The 24,629-nt window shown below is 44.0% G+C and overlaps 1 protein-coding gene across 6 annotated transcripts in view; it reads right to left on the bottom strand.

Moving 5' to 3' along the window:
* Positions 1-24,629, bottom strand: part of rxfp1 (relaxin family peptide receptor 1) — a 70,845-nt gene that overhangs the window by 17,263 nt on the left and 28,953 nt on the right. For 5 of the 6 annotated variants that reach the window (XM_047334590.1, XM_035650198.2, XM_047334588.1 and 2 more), the window contains 2 exons: positions 8,456-8,539; positions 1,995-2,100 (listed from right to left, as the gene is read on the bottom strand). In XM_047334590.1, coding sequence (XP_047190546.1) covers positions 1,995-2,100; positions 8,456-8,539 — 190 coding nt within the window. Of the gene's footprint in view, positions 1-1,994; positions 2,101-8,455; positions 8,540-24,629 lie in introns of those variants that run through there. The other variant, XM_035650207.2, reaches the window with a different exon arrangement.

Genomic DNA, 24,629 nt, shown 5'->3' with positions numbered 1-24,629 from the left:
GAAACTTTTTCAATGGGAAAGCGTACGTTTTGATCGTAGATGTAAAAAAAAGTTACAATATGTTACATCACTTACAGAAAAACACTTTTAAAGAACAACAAAATAATAATATTTGGCGTAGATATTTAGGATTTTGCTAAGTCCATGAATTAAACAGAATCCGTGAAATGTACTGGAACGTCCTACGTGAGTTGCTATGGAATCGCGATTATCCAAGTTTGGAAATTAATGAAAAAATGCTAATAAGCCCGATGAATGTCACCTGTTCATGAGTAGATGCTTATTTGTGAGATTTGATCATTAGCGCGGAACATGCAACGATTATTCGGAACACATGTAAGATATTTGCCGATGGAAAAAAAAAAAGATTTACAGTACAGCTGTCAATGATTGTCAGTGCATCATGGCAGAATAAAGGGGGAGTGGAAATTGGATGCCAAAAATACCTCTGCATGCTCCGTGACTAATATGAGAAGCTGTCCAACAGGATGTGACACTCATTGATATGAATCACTGATATTAAACAAGAGAGTATTTCAGTCTTCACTAGCAAAATGATACGTAGCTGGTGTAGCTGCATAACGAGCCCAAGGCAGCTGCTGCAGTGAGAGAATTTTTCCAAACAGATATAAAAAACTGAGTATGAAATCTGTTCATAAGCCACATTTTTAAACCTGAACTGTTGCGTCGCCGCGGGAAGCTCGGCCATCACAACTGAACATCTGACGGGGGGCGGGTCTCTGATCAATATAGGCTTTTCGATATTCTCCCCGACAAAATTATTTTGTGGGGCCTTGACCTTTGGTTAATCCTCTGAGGATAACCTCCGAGGTAATACTCTCAACTTAGTGTGGTGACAATCCGCCACCACCAACGTCGTTCGCGTTATTTGTGGCACACGCGGCCAAAGGTCAACCAGTGGTTGGGCTGGAGGGAAAAGTCAGGGGATCACCAGAGGATGAAGTCAGTAGACTTCCATTAAATTAAAAAAGACTGTATCATTCCAAAAACTAAATATGTACGCAGAAATCCCCCTGGACCATCATCGGGCCAAATATCGCACCTTAAGTATATTGTCACCTACCCGAGGCCATTTTGCCACCGAGGGCTAATATTCTACGAAGTTATTGGATACTTGGCTCTGGATAAGTGACAATGTAATAATGAAGCAGCCGATAACTACGCAGAACATATGCTCCTTGGCGGAAGTCTGCTCTCTACCCCGGTGCTCTGTTGTTCATACGTGAAACTCATAAGCATTAGTGCCACTTGCTTTGGCCGCCTGCACTTTAAACTCACAAAGAGAAAAAAAATTCCAGTCAGCGATGTCCAGATGGGATGAAAAAACCCCAAAGTGAGCCGACTACAAAATATTACACCTCCCATGTATGCCATGAAGTGAATTATTCCATCCCAATGACAAAGCAGCGACCGGGGGGAAAGATAATGAAGGCAGGCCAGTGGTCGCAGTTAATACTCCAGGTCATGTAAAAAAAAAAAAGGAAGAAAAATGATGAATAAAGAATGAAGAAGGGTGATTCACTTTGATGAAACACCGGCAACTTCGTAACGACCACGAGGACATATGTCCTTGTCAAGTATGTGTAAAGAAGACGAAAAAAGTATTTCGCTCCGAGCAGTGAAAACGTGAATTATGACAAAAAATCTCCCCCCAGGTACAACAATCAAAGTATGCGATGTTGCCACTTAGACTTTCAAGGGCACATGCGTCTCTGAGTGAAGGGGGCTGCGTTTGGCACTCCCCCCCACCCCCCCCCACCAGAGATTAATCTTCCAATTCCGGCCGCGAGCGAGTTCCTCAGTCACACCGTGGCGGTGACAGGTACTGTCGGTGGCGGGGTGGGTGACGGAAGGGTATATTTTTGCTTCAACACATGCTGTGGCATGTCACGGTGAGGGACGGAAAGCCTCCCGGGGATTGCTCGAGCCTTTTTTTGATACCAAACAGCATGAGGGGGTTATTTTCTACTCACATCATGGTGACATTCACCGCCACCGCTGGGACGTCTCGGAGCTGCGCGCTGCCACAGTCCAGCTCCAGCTCTCGGCACTGGCAGAGCTCCGGAACGACACCCAGCACTGGAGACATCGAAGGGTGGGAGGGGTGGGGGGTATGGGGGGGGGGGGGACATCAGAGGAGACATCAACCAACCGATCATCCACAACCAACGTGTCAACACCGGAGCTGTTTGAGGTAAAGGTGAAATGGAACAATCGATGGAGTGGATGCTGATTCAGGAAGACGGAAACCGGGGACGTCTTAAGCAGAAGTATTTATTATAAGAGCTCAATATTGAGGAGACTTCCGGTTGGCTACACAGATCAACAGGTTCACAGTGTTCGGCGTCCCAAGACAGTCTGCCCATCCCCCGGTCGCTGTAGTGTGTTTAGATTCTCCCCGCGACCTCGACACCGCGCGTGAGACATCAGCTGCTCAATGATTGTTTCGGCTTGCCGTAGATGAGATGACCTTGCTTGGTGCCTGAGAAGACTCGTCTTGAGAGTTTCACGCTCTGATTGTTTACTTTAAATACCAGTTCCGCGTCATTGTTGGTAGCAGAAAAATAAACCCCTCGTCCTACTTTCCACCATTGTTCGTAGTGTTTTCTTTTTTGTAACCAAGCAACTACCTCACTGCGGAGTAGACAATCTGCCCATCCTGTTTACACCGGTGGTCATGTAATATGCATTTTCAGGCCTAAGGGTGGACGGGTACACAAAAACACACAAAACATTAGTATGGATGGAGCCCAGGTCTGGCTGGAGGAGAACCCTGAGATTAACGCAGTGAATAAAAGAACATTTATTAAAGTGACTTGGAGGATAAACACGAGTCGCCAATAGTTATTAACAGACCCCGGTTTCTCTTGCTGGCTTATTGGATATGCCTGGATTAAGCTACCTTTAATTAAATCCCAGTTTGGATATGCAAGATGTGATGGAAAGGTGCGGATGACATTGTTTGAGCCGACTTTCGTGGACCCCGGTGAGAAGAAATCATATTTGATGACTTATCAGAATAAGCAGCATGGAAGTTATGGAAAGGCTCCAATTTTTTTTTTCAGACAAACACGCATTTACAGAGATGGTTACACATTTCAGGTTTAACTCCCATTTCGGCAAACGCAATGTTTTTCCGGTATTGCCTTCGATCGAGGCCGTTGGAACGCTCGCAGCAGGTCCGCCACATTACAACAGGATAGATTCCGGCGGCGCAACGAGAAAAGACGCGCACCTCCCTTTAATGTGTGCAGTGATTTGTGGGAGCACCACTTCTCCAAAGTGCTGATGTCACTTTGGGGAAAAAAAAAAACGGACTAGAGAAGAATCAAAAAAAAACAGGGCCAACTCTTAATAAAAAAACACTTGAAACAGAAACACAATGTGTTCCCTTTAGGTTCAGCTCCTTGATCACATCTCTGTACAGCTACACCCAATGTGGCACTTCACATAAAAGCGGCTCCAACTGCTATGAATTAGGACACGATCCTTTGAACTGACTGAAATGTCATGCAATTCCGGGGGGTCGGCAACATCCGCGTGTCTCTGTTGTGCATCTGCTGATGTGAATGCGGCCTCTCTTTTAGTGAGTCTGAACAGGTATGGAAATGAAGCCATGCAATTTATTTGGCATTACTTTCATCGTGTAGCAAAAATAAATCTTCCGCTCCGGCAATGAGGCGAAAGCTCCCGAACTCAATAGCTCAGAGATAATAATGTATGATTTCCCTGGAAATAATAATAAACAATCTGAAATGCTGCAAATGAACCCCTCGCGGAACTAAAACCACAGTAATACTAATATATATATATAATATATAATATTTTTAATTGTATTATTTTCAGCTGTTGTATCAAGCGTCACAATAAAGCCATCTTGTCGCATTGCTGCTCACAGGGCACAAAAAGAACCTTTGTGGACTAAAACGTGTCATTATCTCCGTGTATCGCCGAGGAAAATGTGATATTGAAGGACCCTCAGAATCCGAGGCTGATAAGCACTGATAATAGAAAAAGGCTGCTGTGATTCCCACGTCAACCAATGTGGTAAACAACAAGTCCACAGAGTGACTATAACAACGGTGGGGTTTTTTTAATGGATTTTTGGAGACATTTTTTCCACTCGCTGTTGCCGGCTTGGTGGAGTTGGGGGGTGGGGTCGCTGGTGGCGGCTCCCGTCTGATCAGATGGGGAAGCGGAGATGTTTCTCTGCTGGACCTTACGATTGTGCTCAACTTCGATTGTCACTTTGAGAGCAAATGAGTTGTAAGTTTGCAGCTAACATTGGGCAAGAGGCGGGGTTCGCCCTCGCCAGCCTATCGCAGGGCCACATACAGGGACGGACAACCATTCACACCTACGGTCAATTTAGAGTCTTCAATGAACCTAATCCCATTCTGCATGTCTTTGGACTGTGGGAGGAAACCGGAGAACTTGAGAGAACCCACGCATACACGGGGAGAACATGCAAACTCCACACAGAAAGGCCCTGGTTGGCTTGAACCGGGACTCGAACCCAGAACCTTCTCGCTGTGAGGCGAAAGTGCTGACCACTACACCACCGTGCAGCCCGTTGTCAATATCTGAAAAGTTTGTATATGATATGTCCTTCAGCTCGTCTAGGGAGACATCGCACGTTCAAGTGCAGCACTATTTAGCATCCAGGCCTTTTTTTCCTGTATAAATCATGGTCCTGGTGGCAATGTCATGTATGTCCGGTTGTTGTTTCCAAACGAAGGCCTCAATTCCGTGGATTGGACAATGGCAAAACATGCGATTGACAATTGGCATTTTTCTACTCTGAGTTGAACTCAAAACTTGGATCGTTCAGAGCGCTAACCTTTATTAAAAATCTCTTTTTTTTGTTCACTTTTCAGTGCTTTTGCCAAGAGGGAGATCAAGAAAAAATTACCAAGCTCTTTGGTCAGTGCTGTCACATGAGAATATGGTATTTAAATTATATGATAACGAAGGGTTATGAAATGTTATTGGATTGGCTGTGTCTCAGGAGGCAGAGCAGATCGTCCATCAGTCGGGGAGGGTGTCGTCTCCCCCTGTCCACATATCCAAGTGTGCGAAAGCACCACGTGTATTGAGTAGTGCTGTGTGAGTGTGTAGCGTAAAGCGCCTTCAGTGGTTGTCGTGACTGGAAAAGGGCAAAGTCCATTAACCATTAACCTTTTCAACAAAAAGCTCGGGTTCTAAAGATGCTCGACGCACTTTTTTTTTCTCGCCGTTGACATCAGCTGCTCCAACAACAAACCGCCACCACCACGAGCCTCTGCTCCATGAAATCAATTCTACTTTTCTAATTGTATTCTGAGTGCCCTGCTGCCAAAGGACCAACCAAAGTGATCAGCTTGACACTCCCTTACGCTTTCCAGGCTGGAATTCTACTTTACACAGTATGAAATGGTTCAGAGTTTTATTAAATAATGTGTTTGCTCTGATCACAAGACCTCCTCCTGGGTTTCATCAGAAACAGCACATTCACACCCCGACACACTCAATAACTTGACACATCTGCAGTAGAGTGACCTTTGCGGATCAGGATTAATTCAAACACATTTGTTTTACACTTCGTGTAGGATTTGTGTGTTACGCCTCAAATGCCTTACAGACTGATCCCTGGGCTTTTGTTAACCGTCGACAGGGAGGTAACATTTCATCCCTGACAGGAAATGACCCAGAGCTACTTCGTGAGGTTAAGCTCCCCTATGCAGTCAGAGAGGAATTAATCAGAAAAAAGACAGTTTCCTTTTCTTTTTTGGAGCTGGGTGTATCATAATGTAAAAAAAAACAACCTTGGCTGACATTGCCCATGGTCCGAAAACAGCACTCAGTGGGTTCGCAAGGGGAAGCAGAGGGACAACACCTGATAAATCGGAACATGCAGCGACGGTAATATGACAATTTGACAGATTTGGATACTGCCACGTTTTCCTGCACCCCAGGGGAGGGTTAGGGATTGTGGAATCTGAAATGGCGTTCAAAGGAAAGGCTCGAGGACAAGAGCACAGCCGATGAGTTTGGTGGTTTCCAATCTATCGGGAGGTAAACCTGCACGATACGAGGAAAATTTGCACAAACAGTTTCTATGTCAGCTATCGCCTAAGCAAACCTCGCAGTCACCACCACGGACGCTACGGATGAGGGGTCCTCAACCTTTTCTACTTCGAGGCCTTCCATCCATCGTCTACCGCTTTATCCATTTAAGGGTCGCAGGGGGGCTGGAGCCAATCCCAGCTAACATTGGGCGAGAGGCGGGGTTCACCCTGGACAGGTCGCCAGCCTATCGCAGGGCCACATACAGAGACGGACAACCATTCACTCTCACATTCACACCCACGGTCAATTTAGAGTCTCCAATGAACCTGACCCCATTCTGCATGTCTCTGGACTGCGGGAGGAAGCCGGAGAACCCGGAGAGAACCCACGCATACACGGGGGAGAACATGCAAACTCCACACAAAAAGGCCCTGGTTGGTTTGAACCTTCTTGCAGTGAGGCGAAAGTGCTAACCACTACGCCACCGTGCAGCGAGGCCCAACTGTTCAAACTTGCAACGGGATGGGGTCCATTAAAAAAGAGATCCCGAATTATTTTTGGGCTAATCATCTGTATTCTACGCCTCGTTGGAGAGCGTCGAGCCACACTCCACACATCGGGCTTTGGCCTCTGCGTCGTCACATCCGTTGGCAAAAAACATATTTAATGGAAGTTCCGGATTGATCTACGCGCACGTTTAACATTTCTATGGTGAAATAGTAACGTCGCCACCGTCGCCCGTTTTTTCGCTTCAGGAACTTTGTTCGGCTAACTGTCGACAAACTGATGATGACGTTGTTTGATGATTGATGTGTTAAATTATGTTTGGGTGCATTTTCAAAGCCTTTATTTGACAGGACAGTATTCAGCGTGAAGGGGGAGCGGGTTGGGGGAGGACATGCGGCAAAAAGGGCCGGGGCCTTTGAGTTTTCAGACTTTTGAGCTATATATTTTCCATTATTTTGTGACTGATTAATTAATTTTCCGGTACTTTCTTCTCTCGACCACTGAGGAGATAAATGATCACGTTGTGCCACGGAATGTGCATGACAGGTTTTGAGCTTGTGTCGATTGATGTGTGATGTATTGTGTTGATTTTTGCGATGTCGTCATGTGTTATGAAGGTTCTGTTCGTAAGCGTATGTTTTTGCTGTACTTTTGCTGTAGTGTGAGATTGTATGTTATGGATAGATGTAATCCATTTCATGTAATATGCTTACGAAATAATAGAGACCCACAGGAATAGTAGCTATACTGCGGGCAGATACATCTGATCGGCCGAATGGTGCGAACGCACGGCCCACACTCATCCGGCCCAGCTCTCCGTCGGAAAATCCAAAATGTTTTGCATGCATGAGTGTGTACTGTTTTTCCTGTATGGGCAAATGATGAGGAATCTCATCGGGGTGCCGTTATATTATCTGATCAATACAGTACGACTTCAGACATAACGAGGTATAAGTGCAGCAGCCATAATGTTTTACGTTGCCACAACAGTATATAAACACATTAATATTTATCTGGAAACGGATGTAAAACGTCAATAAAACAAAATAAAGTAAAAAAGCCACTAATTACATCAGTTCTTCCTCCGCAGCACGGGGGGTGGGCTGAGGTCGTGCCGCTGGTCATGTTATTTATATAATAATCATGGTGACGGGTAAGAATAGATTTTTAGATATATTATATAAATTAATTACTGTATAACACATACATTAAAAAAAAAACATGTCCATACAGTGAAATGCACAGTAGAGAATATTCTGGTTAGTTACACTATTACACACTTACCATCCGTTTGAGTGATAATTTGTTTTACCGTTAAAAACCTGAATAACCGTCAACATCATGCTGATAAAACAGCATCAGGAGTTCTTTAATGCCCCCCCTATTGAAACATCAGGCTCCAATAGCCGTTTGATTTGTATTCACCATTGCAGGAAAGACGTAAAGAGACAAAAAGCGGCAATGGAAAAGAAGAAAAAAAAGTGGGTGAGCTGCATAATGTAGCATTTTGAAATGCAAACAAGGACATTTTAATTGCTAGAAAGAAGTAAATGTGGTGATTCTGAGAAAAGCTTTTTCCTGTGTCTATAAAGACTCCCATGACACCTGTAGAATTGATTTCTTCTATTTTCAGAAACGTGTAGAGCTGCACTGCTCTTTTGTTCCATCTTGGGTGAAGGACCACGGTGACACAAGGCAGCCGGTAAACATCTTGTTTTTTCTTCTTTTTCTGTGATATAACGGTAGATACCCTCTCACGGCACACCGTTGTATGTCCTCTGTCTTGGTGATACAGTAGCTGCTATTGACTGGTCCGTGACTATTATATGTGAGCAAAAATAGACCAAAGACATTCAGAAACCTTAATAACAGCACTTACGGCATATATTGGACCTGGTCCCGGCGTTGTGGCTTGGCATTCCAAAATACTTGTCGAAGAGATGGGGCCATCCATTATTGTCTCCTGGAAAAAAGAAAATGACAGGGACAAAGACAGAGATTACAACGGATTGTTGTGTCTTTCAAAACCAAACACCTTCATCGGGTATAATTTCAGGGCTCCGGAGCTCCACGCTCTCACAGATGGCTTGCACGTCATACAAGCAGTCGTGAACGTCCGTTTGAAATATGCACATGAAAACTGTATGGAAGTGAAATTCAGGTGAGACTGCCCTGCACAGCCTCAGTTGAGCCCCTCTGACAACCTTTGGTTCCGTTGGGGCCCCTGAAATTACATAGCCGTCGTGAATGGCGAAATAATGACTCGCGGCTGATGAAAGCGGCCACTGTTCTTGCTTCGCAGTGGCATGACCACCATTAAAAGCCGGTAAAGAATCCATCTTCAATTATTTGCTCGCCCCTCTCCCACGTTGGCCGCGCACACCTCGGTTAAATGCTGGCCATGCGCCGCGCCGCAGGCTGCGACTTTCGAATGCACAATCTGATCAATTTTGCTGTCACACCCTTCTGGAGGAGAGTAAGAGCCAAGTCAACTGGCACAAACGCAAAAATTGTAGTAGTAATTAAAGTAATGATAATAATGATGGTGGCGATCGCAGGCACGAGCGACGTTGACCACCGCAACGTCGGTGCCAAGTCTTAAGGATGGAGCAAAATGACCAGAATCTGGTAACTAGTAGAGCTGGAATAAACAGAACAAAGAATTTCAAATACTGTGTTCTACACACACGCACGTACACGCACTCGCACAAACACACAATCTTTTTTTTAGGTGCAGTAATAATGAGCCAGATTTAGCCGTGTCTTCTGTCAGATTATTAAAAAAAACGATTATAAAGAACCGTTACAATGACAACTATTACTTACAGTTTTAGTACCTTTAACATCAAGTTGCACATAACAAAAAGGTTGTTTTTTTCATGTCAACTAATCTTCTGATTATTTTCTACATGAATCCTTTTGACTCGAGTCCTGGAGGGTTGATGTGAGAGCGCCGACTGTCGCGCGTTCTTGTGCCAAAAGAAAACGTGGACGGCAGCCAGCAGCTTGCACTTGTTCACATGCAGGGACATCTGCGCTGAAAGGATAACATTTTCTTCACGCTTATATGGGAATCGAATTGCGGAGGCGGCCAGACTGAGCATGGCGCTCCAGACATCCCTCTCCCGCGGCCGCGCTCTGAATGTTTGAACCCCTCACCTTATCTCTACAGCTGAGCCCGGCAAAACCCCTTCAGTATGGAGAAAGCTCATTCAGGCCAGCTGTATTCCTGATCTCGTTCTTTCAGTCACTACCTTACCCACAACGGACCGGTACAACGCACACAGCACCGCCGACGCCGCCCCAATCCGCCCGTCCACCTCCCGCTCCATTGTGCCCTCACTTGTGAACAAGACCACCGCTTTCCGGCAGAGCACCACGGCCTCCGACTCGGAGGTGCTGGAGGTCACGGTTCTGGACGGGAGTTCATGGTCGAGGTTCCAGATTGGAAAAGGATGAGCAACGTCGACCGTATAGCCTGCTGGGATAAAGCCATTCACCCGCTGTTGCTCTCAGTCAACAAGCAACTGACGTTGATAGGTTGCCAAAGTCACAAATATCAAACATGTAAAAGAAATCTTGATGAGAACGACTGGCGGCGACGTAATATCGGAATCTTTATATAAAACGCACAATGTGATTTTATTTGCCGTCACGAGCCAAAGCAAAACTGGAAGAGACCCGGTAGAAAACATATTTCCTAATGGACTCATAATGTCGTACAGTAATGTGTCCTCGCCTTTAGATAGACGGATCAATTTTTCATATAGCAGCCATACAGTATAAGAGACAATTTCAAAGAAAGGTACACGAATGTATAAAGTAAGTGTTTACGGTTGCTGGGAAAAATGATTGCTTTTGGTCGAGATAGTATTGAATTTAGTCGAGTTAGGTGACCACAAGCCTGGAGGAGGCAGAGGAGTTAACAAGTCTGATGACGTACATTAAATAAATAAAATAACAAGAGAAAGCTGCATAGGTTTAATCACCATCTGCTGCGGAAGATCTGCGCCCTGTTTCATCAGGACAACCGACCGAAGCCTTCAGATGTTCATGAAGGGAGACGCGAGCACATCCTCACCTCACCACGTTCGGAGTGCGGAGGCGAACAACATCCCGCAGAGGAATCACAATTTCGAAATTGGAGGTGTGCTGCAGTACTCCAAGGATGGTAAACATGCAACTTGGCCTCCGCATCAATCCTTGGGGGGATTTTGCTGCAGCGTTTGAGGTTAGTCAGAACCCGAGCTCCCACGAAATCCATTTATCCTGCTCTGCTTTTCGGACTCACCCGCCACACATCCGAGTCCAGAGAGGACTCTTTCTCCTCACAAGTGTTTATTTTTCCCCGCCAACAACTTTCTATTTCTTCTTCTAGTAAATTGCGAGGTCAGTCAGGAATTAATCCTTCAGTCACTGCGTTGTTGTTGTTGTTGTGTCCCTGCCACTGCATAAATCCCCAGCCTCGGTTATTCATTTGCATCATGCCTATTCACCATAAATCAGCTTTTTGTTGTGTGTTTTCTTGTTTACAAATGTTGTTAGTGCAAGAGAAAATAATTTTTGGTATGGAGGAAGGTTCACCCCAGTGAGGTAAGAATCACAGTGGTACTGACAAGAATGGTCAGGAGTTAACATTACAACCAGCACCCGGCAAAACTTCTTTGGTTCAAGAAACCCAAAATACGGACAAGGCGCCACTTCACTTGAATAACATTGTTGTTAAGTTACTTAAAAAATTCCATATGGTTTTGAGGTTTGACCACGGAAACAAAACCTGCAGGTTAATAGAAAAAATTAAATGTATATCAAAAGGCACCACGTCAGACAGACAGATGCATGGACGGACGGACATGCTGATCGCATCATGAGAAAAGAAGTGAGGAGAGCTGCAACAGTTAATCGATTAATCAACTACTAAATTAATCGGCAACTATTTTGATAATCGATTTAATCGGTTCAAGTAGTTTCTTTTTTTTAAATACCGTAATTTTCGGACTATATGCCGCGCCTTCCTCAAGCAGCCATCTCTTTCCCGACAATCCCCTCTGTGCACGAACTCTTACATATGATAATTAACCATTAAAACACCTGCGGCTTGTAGTCCAGTGCGGCTTATAGATGTACAAATCATTAAATTTAGCTGCTGCGGCTCAAACTCCGGTGCGCCTTAAAGTGCGGAAAATACGGTAAGTCAAAATTCTTTGATTTCAACTTCTTTAATGTTGATTAATATTTTAATAAATAATCGAGAGATTAATCGATAATGAAAATAATTGTAAGTCGCAGCCCTAGAACTCAGACTCGCTCGTGTGGCCTGCACGAGGACAAACCTCTATTGGAGAATTTACTGCATGAGCCGCCGCCGCCGCCTGCCAATTGTGCAAACACCGTGAAGTTCACGGGACGAATCCAAATGACTCGCACAATCAGCAGGCCAATTCCAGTGAAATAGCTCAACATCTACATAAATGATTGGCAAAAAAAATTATACAAACATAAATCCATGTTCCCCCCAAGGATGAATCCTAGTGACTCTGTTGATTGCATGACCTTTTCTATCGTATCGCCACCAGGTTGCCTTTTCCTTTTTTTCTCTTCCTTTGAAACATTTCAACATTCGGCTCGACTGCCATGAAAATCTGGCCCAGACGTTAATGTTCTAATATTGATTCAAAAACCTTGAGACACTGACTAAATGACCTTGTGACTTTATTTACTTCAGCGTGGTGTTTCTATATTTCATCCAGCCCTCAAATACGTACATGTAGATGGAGGAGGTACGCCTGAGGTCCGACAACGCGGCGAGAATGAGGTCGTTCACTGGTTCGCGTTTCTTTCAGATTCCTAAAGATGGCAGACAATAGACGTAATGTTCTATGAATATTATTTCACACTCATGTCAATGCTGCGTTTAACTTCGACCAGGTAAGGGTCAGGGCTCGTTGTCGTAAACGTATGTACCTCTTTCGCTTTTCCGCTATATTCAAATATCTGCCAGAAGAAATGGAAATACGAAGCTACTGCACAACCAATCGCGACGCCAGCTCTTATCGTGTTGTGGCCCTACAACACGGCCGCAGCCATAGCTCAGATAAGAATCACATTTGAATCGTTGAATTTGCTCATGTGCAACATCCAGTGTGGAATTATAACCAAAAAAATATGTGGCGGCATGAGGCCGTTTGTGATCAAAGTCCCTGCAGTGAGACTGCTGAAACCTTGCTCCTCCCTCTGTCATTTAGATTTGTGTTTAGCGTTCGACCATTCAGTGGTGTAGCCCCACTTCAAAGGCAGAGGGTGGAATAAAAGAGAACTCCGGCGCAGTTTGGGTGTGAAATACAAATCGCACAAAGTGCTGTTGCTTTGACTTCATCGGCGTGTGATAAAAGCAACGATGACGGCAAAAAAGACAGCGCTCCTGGCATTTAACTGAGGAGCTTTCCACGAATGGGAGTGTGTTTGGATGCAAGACACACACACACACACACACACACACACACACACACACACACACACACACACACACACAACACACACACGATTTCAAACACTGAGCAAAGTGAGAGGGGTCGTGAACGCTCTCTGGTGAAACCTAAATGTGCAGAAACCTCATTTTCAGAAATCTGACACAATTCATACGCACCATGTGCAACGGCGACATCTATAGATAATAATAATAATGACTGTGCATTATCTATAGGTCTATATCACTATTAGGACCATCACTGTCTTCACGGTTAAACCAATTATATTCATCACTATATACAATACTTGGAAATGAAGTAAAGCGTGATTTGGTTATAGAGGTATACATTTTCTTGCCCATCTACAATCGCACAATGCACAAAAGAGAAAATTGGATGAACAGACTGTGGCAGCTACAGATTAAAGTTTTTTCTTTTCTTTTCCTTTTGCACACATTTCTTTAACTCTTTTATCAATGTGTGGCAATTCTTCCTGCCAACATGAATTCAAAGCGATGAACCCGCCCCAAACACTAATTTCAAAAAGTGCCTTACTATTCGGATGAAATATCTCAGCGAAGGGAAGATATCCAAGTGCCTTTTCTTGGAGAGACAACAGTTTAATTAAAAAGATTCTCTCTCTCATTTTTTCGGTTCACTATGGGGCAGGAAATTATTCATTCGAGAAGTGTATCCACCCACTGACAAAACACAGACATGTACCGAACTGAAGAAAGTCAGTGTAGGAAGCTTTTGATTGACCGACCGCCTTGAAATCCTCGAGAGTGTTGAGATCTCACTCGGCGTGATGGTTTCAAAGAGCCTTCGGCAGGACGTGGAGGTGGTGATGGGTCACACATCGGATGATTCAGACGTCCAAACGCGTGACCTTCTGCTTCTGGGCCTTTTGGACATTTTCTTATTGGGGGCATTGGGTCAGACATACTAGCCATTTAATGCTAAAACAACTAGTCGATTGATCCATCAACAATTTGATGTACATTTGGTATATTTCTTTTCATTTCCCCACTGATTATGCAACTCTACTGACTTTTCCAATGGAGGCATAAATGCCCTAAATGTCGAACCAGAAACAGTGATTTATCAATAATAGTGAAACAAGTGATTTATCAATAAAGTTAATGATTGAGTTTGACGCTTCTTTCTGTATTATATCAAGTTAAATTCTAATTTCTCACTACTATACCGTTTATTGAAAAATACTGCAGTTTAGCTGATAATGAATTTAACTGGCTGATGTCTCCCTAATACTTTTGAATACGATGTTTCGACCTCAAAATCCATTTTCCATTTGCTTTAAAACCTGCTCTCATTTACATATTATATTAGTCTTGTTCACACTGGAGCAGCAATTATGGGTTAATTCAATCAAATGAATGAATAGTTTTAAATATTCACGCTGAATGCCATGATTAGAAAAGCCTGGTAGTAGATCATTAAAAGATGAACCATTGAAAGTCAAAAACAACCCAAATCTTTCCACAGGATGTAGTTAATACTTCCTATATTTAAACCTGCGAACAAATACATACATTTACTAATTATAAAAATCATAAATGCTTCCTGACACATCACTGTGGCCCCCGAGGATCTGACTACCTGACTTGAGATCACGGTGATGAGCTCGTGTGCCACTTGAGCCGTCGCCCGGCACTCGACACAGTGATGCTGCAGCAGAAAATTGATGTTCCGGTACATCAGCGGCTTGGCTGGAGATTGAAAGTCAACTCTAATTATGAAGAGCAAAGGCAGTACTCATAAAGGTTGGGCTCACAGGCTCACAGCAAAGAGCACAGTGTTGTTTTTTTCTCTCCTCCCCCGGTTCAGTTGAGGACTTTATTCGTCCCAAATGGGAAACTTGTCTTGCAGTCAGGATCGCAGAATAAAAAACAACAACAACACAAGTTACAGGAAAACATATTAGGTATTGTGTATATTTGTCTCAAGGGAAGATTGTGAATTATTAAAAGGAGCGCGTATGTAATTTGTGATGCACCGTGACCTGTTTTGGCTTCATAAAAAAAAAAAAAAGCAATTCGCGTTTCTCTTCGTTTTCATTTCCCCTCACCAGACGGGCTCGTGTAGTACTTTACATGGTGTCATGGTGAATGGCCTCAACTTCTGCCTGATGACGGATGTCGTCTTCGGAGCACGTGTCACTTTAACGCAGGGGCGGGGAGCGGTCTGGCCTCCGGGGCCGTATATGGCCTGCAAGGCAGTTTTGATCCGACAACTCTGGAAACACGATAAACCGGATGAGCTGTAAGGACAAAATTCAATTGGGTTGAGTTAACGCTCTTCATCTGAGTTTGCCAAACACGTTTCTGCTGTTTTGTCCGAGGCCTCAACGCAAGTGTAAACCTTGGATGACACTTCTCTCGGCCGCAACGCAACTCGTGTAGGAGTCGCACCCGCAACAAGCAAGCTAACATGATTCAGCATCAAAAAATGGTCTAAAAATGACGATAATATTGTTTACCGCAATTATTTCTGGGACAATATATCGTGGAGCAAAAACTGGCTTTCGTGACAGGCCCATTTGAACGAGTTGTTTTGGCGTCATCGTCGCTAATCTGGCACCTCGCCGAACAGAAGCAGTCACTGCCGTCGTATGAGAGAGGTTAGTGTGATTTATGGGTTCTGTAATTCAACACGTCTCTTTAAGGATGTAATGCAAACTGAAATGGCTCCCGACAGGAAAAACTTTTCCCCAACCGCAGCCTTAAATGATTAGTTCTTGTTTCACCACGCTGTGAACGCCGCCTGGATGTCGTAACGATTTCCACATTGATTGGTGCCGTCATTAACGGCTCTTAATTCCTCCCTGTGTCTTGATTATGAAGTTGCACTGATGAAAGTTATGATGAAAACTGCTATAATAATGGATCCTGATGCTGCATGACAAGTTGCTGCTGACTGCATGACTATAAGGGGGGGCAGACCTCAAAATGCATTTTCCATTTACTTCAAAACCTGCTTTCATTTACATATTATATTAGTCTTGTTCACACTGAAGCAGCAATTAAGGGGTAATTCAATCAAATGAATGAATAGTTTTAAATATTCACGCTGAATGTCATGATTAGAAAAGCGCTAATGTTATTTTATGTTAATAAATCAAATGCTAAAGCAAAATAAAAGGAACAATGGAGCGTACGCGGCCAAAAATGTGCATTTGCTATAATTGATATTATGTAAAAGCAAAGTTTCTTAGAACTATAAAGAGGATTTATAGTGACTGAGGATTATGAGTCATCCAGGTCATGGTTAGATATAGGCTTCTAAATCAGCGCATGTGGGAATGCCAGTGAGGTTCCATTTAATCTTTACTGGTCCGTCTACACTTGACTGAGCCGACCTGAGGGGCTGTTAAAGCTCCCGTGAGGTGCTATCATTACTTCCTTGGCCTGATGTGTTTCCTCTTGGAATATTAATATAGTGAGAGGTCATTTTCAGGTGTAAAAAAACAATGTTATGCATTGCAGCAAGATGTTGCACAAGCGGGAGCATCTCGGACCAAAAAAAAATGCTTCGTCTGCCACACCTCCAGCCTCCAGCCTCCAGCCCTAAAAAATCAAAAAAAAAATCCAGGTAGTTGCTTTGTAGACTAGAAAAATGGATCTAGCATGTCTCATCTGCAGGTTGGGGGCACTTCTGCAATCTATTAAAACCTGTGTCGGGGCTCAATTTGGAATCTAACGTCTCACATGAGGAATGCTGAATTCGGCACAGTTACTAGGTGGCGGTATAATTACGTGGCAGATATTGGCCCAGACGTCACACGATAGCAAAAGACAAATTTTGCAACTAAAAGTTTTACTTTGTTCTCATATATATCTGAATTTTCCAAGTTTTTGAAAGGAAATAATTTACATAGCCAATAATGAAAGCTCAATTTCCTCTCGGATGCAGCTAGTCGTTAAGAAGTGTAACCCCACACTTCTTAACGACTAGCTGCATCCGAGAGGAAATTGAGCTTTCATGATTAATCACTTTTGGCACCAAGTCCATTACAGTATTGTATTCCATTTATTTCAAGTCAACGGTCTAATCTGCTGTGTACAGTCTAGAAGGGGAAGCAAACCATAGATGTGATGGGATACGATCAGAATTCCACTCAGCAACTTTGAACTTCAGCTTCAAAGTCAAATTCATGTGTGGCTCATTATGTTATTGTGATTATGTAAATGAGGTAAACGGCACAAAAAGACTCAATCAAACCAGTAATTTAAAATATAGAAAAAAAAGATGGCGTCATTGTGGCTCAGAGATCAACTGCCACCCTGATAGATGAAGAAGGAGAGGAGATGAGAAGAGGATGATGAAGCCTGCACAATATTTGAAGTCAAACTCAAAGAGATACATGACACGCTTGTGGATACAGGACTCGGAGAGAGAGAAAAAATTATCTTTTCAACTGCTCTCTGATAACAAACATCCATTAAACTGTCAGTTTCTTAAACAAGGTAGAATAGGACATGCTCTCTTGGGGAAAGGGGCACTTTGTTGTTGTTGTTGTTTGTTGGCCCTCTTCAGACCCACTATCAATAACTGTCCTGAGAGATCCGATCACCAGTGGACAGCTCACAGGACGCCGCTTCAAACCTGCCATTAATGTGTCTCCAGTAACCACTTGTGATGAAATCTCATTTCCCCGTTCTTTATGCAAATACACAAAAATCATTACGAGGCAGTTGGGTTCAATATTGTGAACAAATACATTTGAGTACATTTTGTCGGGAGTGATCGCCTTAGCGTGTGTTGACAACTTAACTTAGAGCTGTCCATTTCTGATCGCATCACTCAAGGTTGATCTTAAAGGGGCGGTAAGCGATTCTAAAGCAATAAACGCTTTGTAAAAAATCTGCGAATATTTCCCCACCGTCCGTTGGCTGTCCCTTTTGTGTGTGCGCCGGGTTTTCGGCTAAGCCCAGACTCTCTAAATCGAATAAAAACCCAAAACAATGGTGCGGACCGCACCACACAACACTGCGAGTGCAGTTTGTAAACATCACTCGACGACACCTTAAGACACATGCTAGCCAGTGGCGCTAGTGGTTAGTGTGTCGGACTCCCACACACGAGGTCGCGGCCCGAGCAGTAAAATCACAACAACAACAGAGAGAGAAACAAGTTCTCTCCAATATCGCTTACTTCCTCCTTTAATACCAGGTTATGAACTATGTGTCCCAATGCTTGGTCTAACAACTGCTACAGCGGAGGATGTGTGCGGCCATTTCTTATCATAATTGCAAGCTCTTGAAATCTGCAGCATCCAGAGAAGTGTTGTGGTCGTCTCAAGGGACACAGCTACAGCGCAAACAGATGATGCATCCGTCAAGTTTAATTGGGCAGAGGGCTTTTTCACATGCACAAAGCTCTGTAGCAGACACAGGCAGGCCATACAGAATGTGACTTAGTGCAGCGGATTTAAACAACTCCTGTGTGCCTTGGGCCAGTGGGAGCACATACGTCTTCGATAACACAAGACAACCTTAATCTGTGGGCGTGTAATATATTCTATTACACGCCCACTGTTATAATTGCGGGAGAAAGGACTTGTGAGTGATACACAGGAAAAATGGCGAATGGATACATTTTCATAATATATGGGATCCACTTGAAATGATGCGACTGTGTTGCTGGGGCAAACATTGTACACAATGCACATGTCGACTCAATGTTTTTTTTTCTTCTTGCAATTCGCAGAACATGCCCCTTTCTCTAGAGCTGCTTTCAGTGAAGTCCAGATTTTACTGAATCTTTTTCCAGAGGGGCTGTATGTGAGAACGTAAATGTCCTCACATGTTGCTCCGGACATTCTCCTGCCAGTCCCTAAAGTAAAATTTCTGAAAAATGCGTTCTTCATATATGAATAACAAACTCCGGAAAAAATTGGGACCCAATTCTCCGGACATTTCCTAAATTCATGTCTAAAAAACAGTTTAGGATTATTACCTGAATGGATAGAAGTAGACGGGAAGTATTTTTATGTTTCTGGAAGTAGCATCAGGTAGTTTGGAACAAGTAGAAGGTAAAATTACATGACAGATATGGTTTGGGTTAGCAATCATCCAAACAAAAACTCAAAATTCATCAACCTCATAAACAAAAGAAATCCAAGGAAAAGGGAACAAGGCCACAGAAACTTTCCCCATTTGAAGATCTATTGATGTCGTTAATGCTTAAGCAATAAAGGTGTTGCCAAAATAATAATAATAATAGCAGGTTTGGAAAAAGGAAGCTTATGCCTTCAGGACTTCCTATTGGATCCCTGGACCAGCAAGATAAACCTGAGTTAGTGAGCGGGTAAGGAGTGATGACCCCAACTGGAGTAAGTGCTGCATAGTTGCAGCGAGATTGGGGGACACAACAGGCAGGTATAGTGTCAGGTGTGACCAGACTTTTCGTATTGAACGTGAGAAATTTCAGCGGCAACCAATTCTTCTTGTTTGTTTCTTTGTGGAGGTGCAGATAGACGAGGACTCAGCCTGTTGGTGGAAGATTTGGAGAAGATTTGTGAACTTGTTGTAGTCTTTCTCAAATAAAACCAAAGAGGTGAGATAGTTTAGATTTATCTAAATTGGTTTTAGATTGCTTTTTGCCAAAACACATGCCATTACCATCATCCCCATTTGTCCTAGTTTCCAAGTTTCTCCTCTTCTGAATTTAGAAGGGGCTCCTGTATGTTGTTCAGGCCGGCGCCACCAATCAGAGCAGACTGGGCCTCATTGGGACACAGGCCTTAAAGAGACAGGAGCTAAAACCGAGCGTTTCAGACAGAGGCTGAAAAGAGGAGCTGCATGTGAGTAAACTGACGTGTTTTACTGAACATTACAGCCTGTAAACATTTCAAATAATAACCCAAATTAAAATCATGAACCTGAACATGAGCAGAATATGTCTCCTTTAAAAACGTTCAATTAACTCTGTAACAGGGAACCGCTGTTACACTGTTCGTGGCAGAGGCCATGTTTGATTTCACCTCATTTTTTTCAGGAAGCTTCATTAAGGAAATTGAATCAGCGCACTTTTCATTTGTCACTACAACAAGCAACATTAGCTCACATTGAGCCACAGTCATTATTTAAAGACCAACTGCACAAGCGTCCCATCAAGTGCAATTACTGACTGCATATGCGTAACTTCGGTTGATGAAGGTGTAATCAAAATTTCATTCAGGGGTTGTTTGCGTTCGCATCCTTTTTTTTTTTTAATTGTTTACGGGGTTAGTAGAGAATCACACTTACTCAAGCAACGACAAAAGGGATTTTAACGTGAATATTTTTAGCTGTTGTGAGGTTTGACTCGATGAAGAATGAAAAGAATTCTACTGACACTCAACTAATCAGTGGCTGTTTGTAATATAATTGGCATTCATGGTGTCTAAGAAATTCAGAGCCAGCACTTCTGACATGGAAACGTGTTGATGGTAAGTGATTAGCCAGTAATCTGGATCAAATCTATAAACATACAGTCACACAGTCTTTTACCTCTTGTGTTATATTACCTTGTCTTTTATACTGTCTGCTTTATAGTTGTGGCTAGTGGATCAATTTCTTTCTTCGGGGCAATTACCGGGAACATTGTGTTTGCGGTGATAAAACCTGAAGCCCTTCAGTGACAAGATCTTCTCTTTGACACCAGCTCTTTTCTCATTCAACATTTCCCCCCGTAAAAAGAATCTCACTCTCGGCACCAAAGTATAAAATCAACTGTGCAGTTTTCATCCTCCGCACCTTTGAACATATATGTCAAGTGCTTGTTGCTGGGTAGAAACAACATTTCATCTGTCAGATGCTCGGATCTCAGCTTTCATATCCCCCCAAACTCGGGATAAACAGCTGATGCAGTGTTGGAAAAAGAAAAACACGCAGCCACGAGACCATACAGTCAAAATTCATAGCGCATTCTAATTGACATTACACCTAAATGTCATGTCAACCCGCAGGGCATGCAATGGCCGCCTTGTCCATGTTTGCCGCCATTCAGTGTTTGTCAAGTGCCTTTATGATTAATTTGGGTTTTCTTGAACCGTAATAACTTTTTTCTACATCAATTCGTTTTGGGCCTTTTACTGTGTTTTCATTACTTTGTTTTGGGGGCTTGTGCAACATTTCCTCGCGGAAGCAGACATGTCATTATAAACCCACGGCTAAAATTCATCATATATATACACAACAATCTTTAGGGGGAAAAAAAAAAAAAAGGCTGTCGAAATTAAATCCATCAATCAAAATTGGTAATGGGCGCAAAAAAGTTACTAGTGTGCGTATACGTGATAGCTGGAGTTGAGATGGTGGCAACAAAACGAGTAGAAGTACTATGAGAAGTGTGTTAAAATACTTTGTCCTTTTCACAAAATGTTTAGAGGGCGTTCCAAGAAAAAGGATGAGTCAGAATCACGAGTGTGTTCAGTACAAAACCTCATCATAGCAGGAAGAAATGACTCACAGTCAGTTTGCCCTTCTTGCATTGGTTTATCATTGGAAAGTGTGTGGCTTTTATCAGGGTACGATTTAAGGTTGACTACTGCTTTTAGTCTTTTATCCGCCTTCCTACTCCGAGCCGCTTGATGGGTTCGGACCCAGCTCTGTTTTTTTCCCCGTCTCTATTAAACCTGAGATACTTGATTCTCTTGTCATTAGTTAAAACACTGTGACGCCTTTTCCGGGGAATTGTTCCAAATAAAATGACTGCTGACAAGCTCAGAATTAAAGCCTATCATCTTAGAAGCTTTGCATTTTTCAAATCACATTTTCCCAGAAAAAAGTTCGTCCTCTCGGCCCTCGCGCCGCTGCCCTCCGGGGACGACCCGTGCCGGCTCCTCCTCCTTTGGAGCCGATTGTGCCGGTGCAAGCAAGGCAAGCGACGGTCGGAGAGAGTTCATCAGACAATGGGAAAAGTACACGGTGACAACAAAAGGGAGACGCTGAGAGCAACAAAGTGTAAAGAGTCCGCCTCAGGACGATCGTACTGAAGCTCAGCTGAAACCGCAGTGGCGCTGAAGCTCACCGGCAAACGGAGGAGGCAGCCGCTGGAGCGTGACAGTGAGAAAGCATAAAGGGCTTTGATGTCCAGAGCTATTCTGATATAGAAAGTCCAGCACAATCACTGATTTGTAAGGTTTCCGAGATGAGGAACTGTTTTGTGTCGTTCCAGCACGATGATGGAGAGAAACATATTTTATTTCAGTACATAAAGGAGGCTCTAGGCCTGTGCATCAGTCAAGCAAAACTGCACTGATGTTCAAGGGATCAAAAATACTGAGGGGGAAGAGAACCTCCTGTAAGTAATTTCCTCCAAACCAGCGTAATGCCAACTTCACAGTGACTGAGCAGCCGCTACCCTTTGGACGACGGTTCCCCGTCATCGCGCACGAGTCTGCGGCCATTCGGCACCGACGGGGCTCTCTCCGTCAGTACGGCCCTCGCGTCAAACAATGGGTTTGTCACTCAATGTCAGTCTGCTGTGGTCACGGGGGGGGGGGGGAGCCAAAGACAGTCACTTATCACTGTTCCTCACATGGCGGCGGTGGAGGCCGTGCAGGCAGGGGGATAAAGGGCGTGAGAGTTAAAGTCACCGGCTCTGCTCAGACCCGGTTCAAACGACCCGTCCCGAGAGGATCCATTCACTCGCACGCCGGACTTGAGCTGTCAGTTCATCAGCTTGACACCTGGCTGCAGAACGAGCGCGTCTCCTGTGGCCACATTTCTGTTTGCTGAGACAAAATGTTTTTTGGCCCAGTCTGTCTATATTGATGTGTTCATTGTCAATGTGTGTGTGTGTGTGTGTGTGTGTGTTTAGACACAGTCCTTCTGTTAAACTGTGACAAACAGGGTCAACTGTGCGTCTGATGCTCTCCTCCACTTCGCCTCTCCAATGGCTGGTGTCTAATCTGTCAGTCTCCTCGTCTCCACTGTTCCATCCCATAGGAATCAATGCGCCCTTTAGATCAAGTGAGCAGAGAGCAACACAACTGAGAGCCGGTCGTCTTGTGCTACTTATCACTCGCCGCCATGCAATCAGTGGATTTCATGCCCTGATTGCATCCAACTTCCAGAAAAATGGCCGAACCTCATCCCTGGTTTCTCCTTCAACCTCCCTCTCTCTGTCTCTGTCGCTCTCTCTCTCAGCTATAATAATATCAAATATGAGCCTGTGAGAGAAACCTCGGAGAACACCGAGCTCAAGGGCCCTCTTCTCCACCAACCTGAGCTCCCTCTCACGTCCCCACTCGTCTGCTGCTACAGCAACAGGAGCGAACTCTTCCTCCTCCCCCTGCCAACCTCACCTGCGCCACCTTGCCTTGTTTTTTAATGAACGATATCATGTTGTTTTTCAAGGGCCTTAATGCATGACTTGAATAGATCTAGATCTAGATTGGCTACTCATGAAACATTCAGGAATGGAGCTCCGGATTCCCAGGGCTAATGGAGCCTATTTTTGCCCTGCCAGAATTCAATTCTCTCCATCTGCTGCATACAAACAAGTGCAACAACGTCATGGACACACACACACACACACACACACACACACACACACACACACACACACACACACACACACACACACACACACACACACACACACACACACACACACACACACACACACACACACACACACACACACACACACACACACACACACACACACACACACACACACCACCTGCACCAGTTGTTGTGTTTGCCACTGTTGATGTCGTGGCCACAATTATTAGTTAGTTAATTATTATTACCCTGCATGCTGACGTGGCCAGGAGCAGGGTAATGGACATGGCCGGTGTCAGGCCGAGGTCCGTCTGCCTGCTGCAGTGTTTCCCATTAATTGGCTCGACTGTGGCCGCCGGTCACGAGTCCAATTTGTTCCCACCACACACAGGTTCACAATGATCACACAATGTCTAACACTGCGTTCATGATAACACAGAAAAGGTCTCTAACCTTGTGGGGTTTTTTGCGACGTTGCTGTGTGCAGCGCTCTTCCGCCCCAATCTCACCATGTTGGTGGCCCCGGTGGCCGGTTAAAACATCCATAAAGTTTCATAATCGTCCGCAGAATTCACCCTCGCTGTGCATCTGGTGTACATGGTAGCATATTGCTATATTGGCACATTTCACTCCGAAGATCTATGCCAGCAATCCCTCATGACTGTAATATTTTACACAAAATTTGGGGAAATGACACTTACAGGAGCGTACTGCTGCCACGTCAGAAAGACAAAAAAAATATGGATCAGTATCACGTTATGACATGAAGTTTAGCACTTTCACGAGATGCTTTGCAGGTTATAACATGATATTTTGATGTACAAACCGAAAAACGTTATAAAACATTTCCCGTTATAACCCGAGACTTGTGTTTTAAATGATGAAAATTGTGCGGAGAACAGATACAACTATTAATACGACCTGAGTAATTTTCCACTTCACGCTTGTTGAATTTCTTTCTGTCACTGAGCAAGGTGGTTGATGTTGCACTGAGCACAAAGGTAGAGTGAGTCCGACCCTCTGGAGGTTGCACCATTTATCATTAATCAGCTGCGGGAGCAAATAATTC

The sequence above is a fragment of the Scophthalmus maximus genome, chromosome 9, assembly GCF_022379125.1.
Source record: "Scophthalmus maximus strain ysfricsl-2021 chromosome 9, ASM2237912v1, whole genome shotgun sequence".
NCBI lineage: Eukaryota > Metazoa > Chordata > Actinopteri > Pleuronectiformes > Scophthalmidae > Scophthalmus > Scophthalmus maximus.
This window is presented reverse-complemented; position numbering and strand designations above follow the sequence as displayed.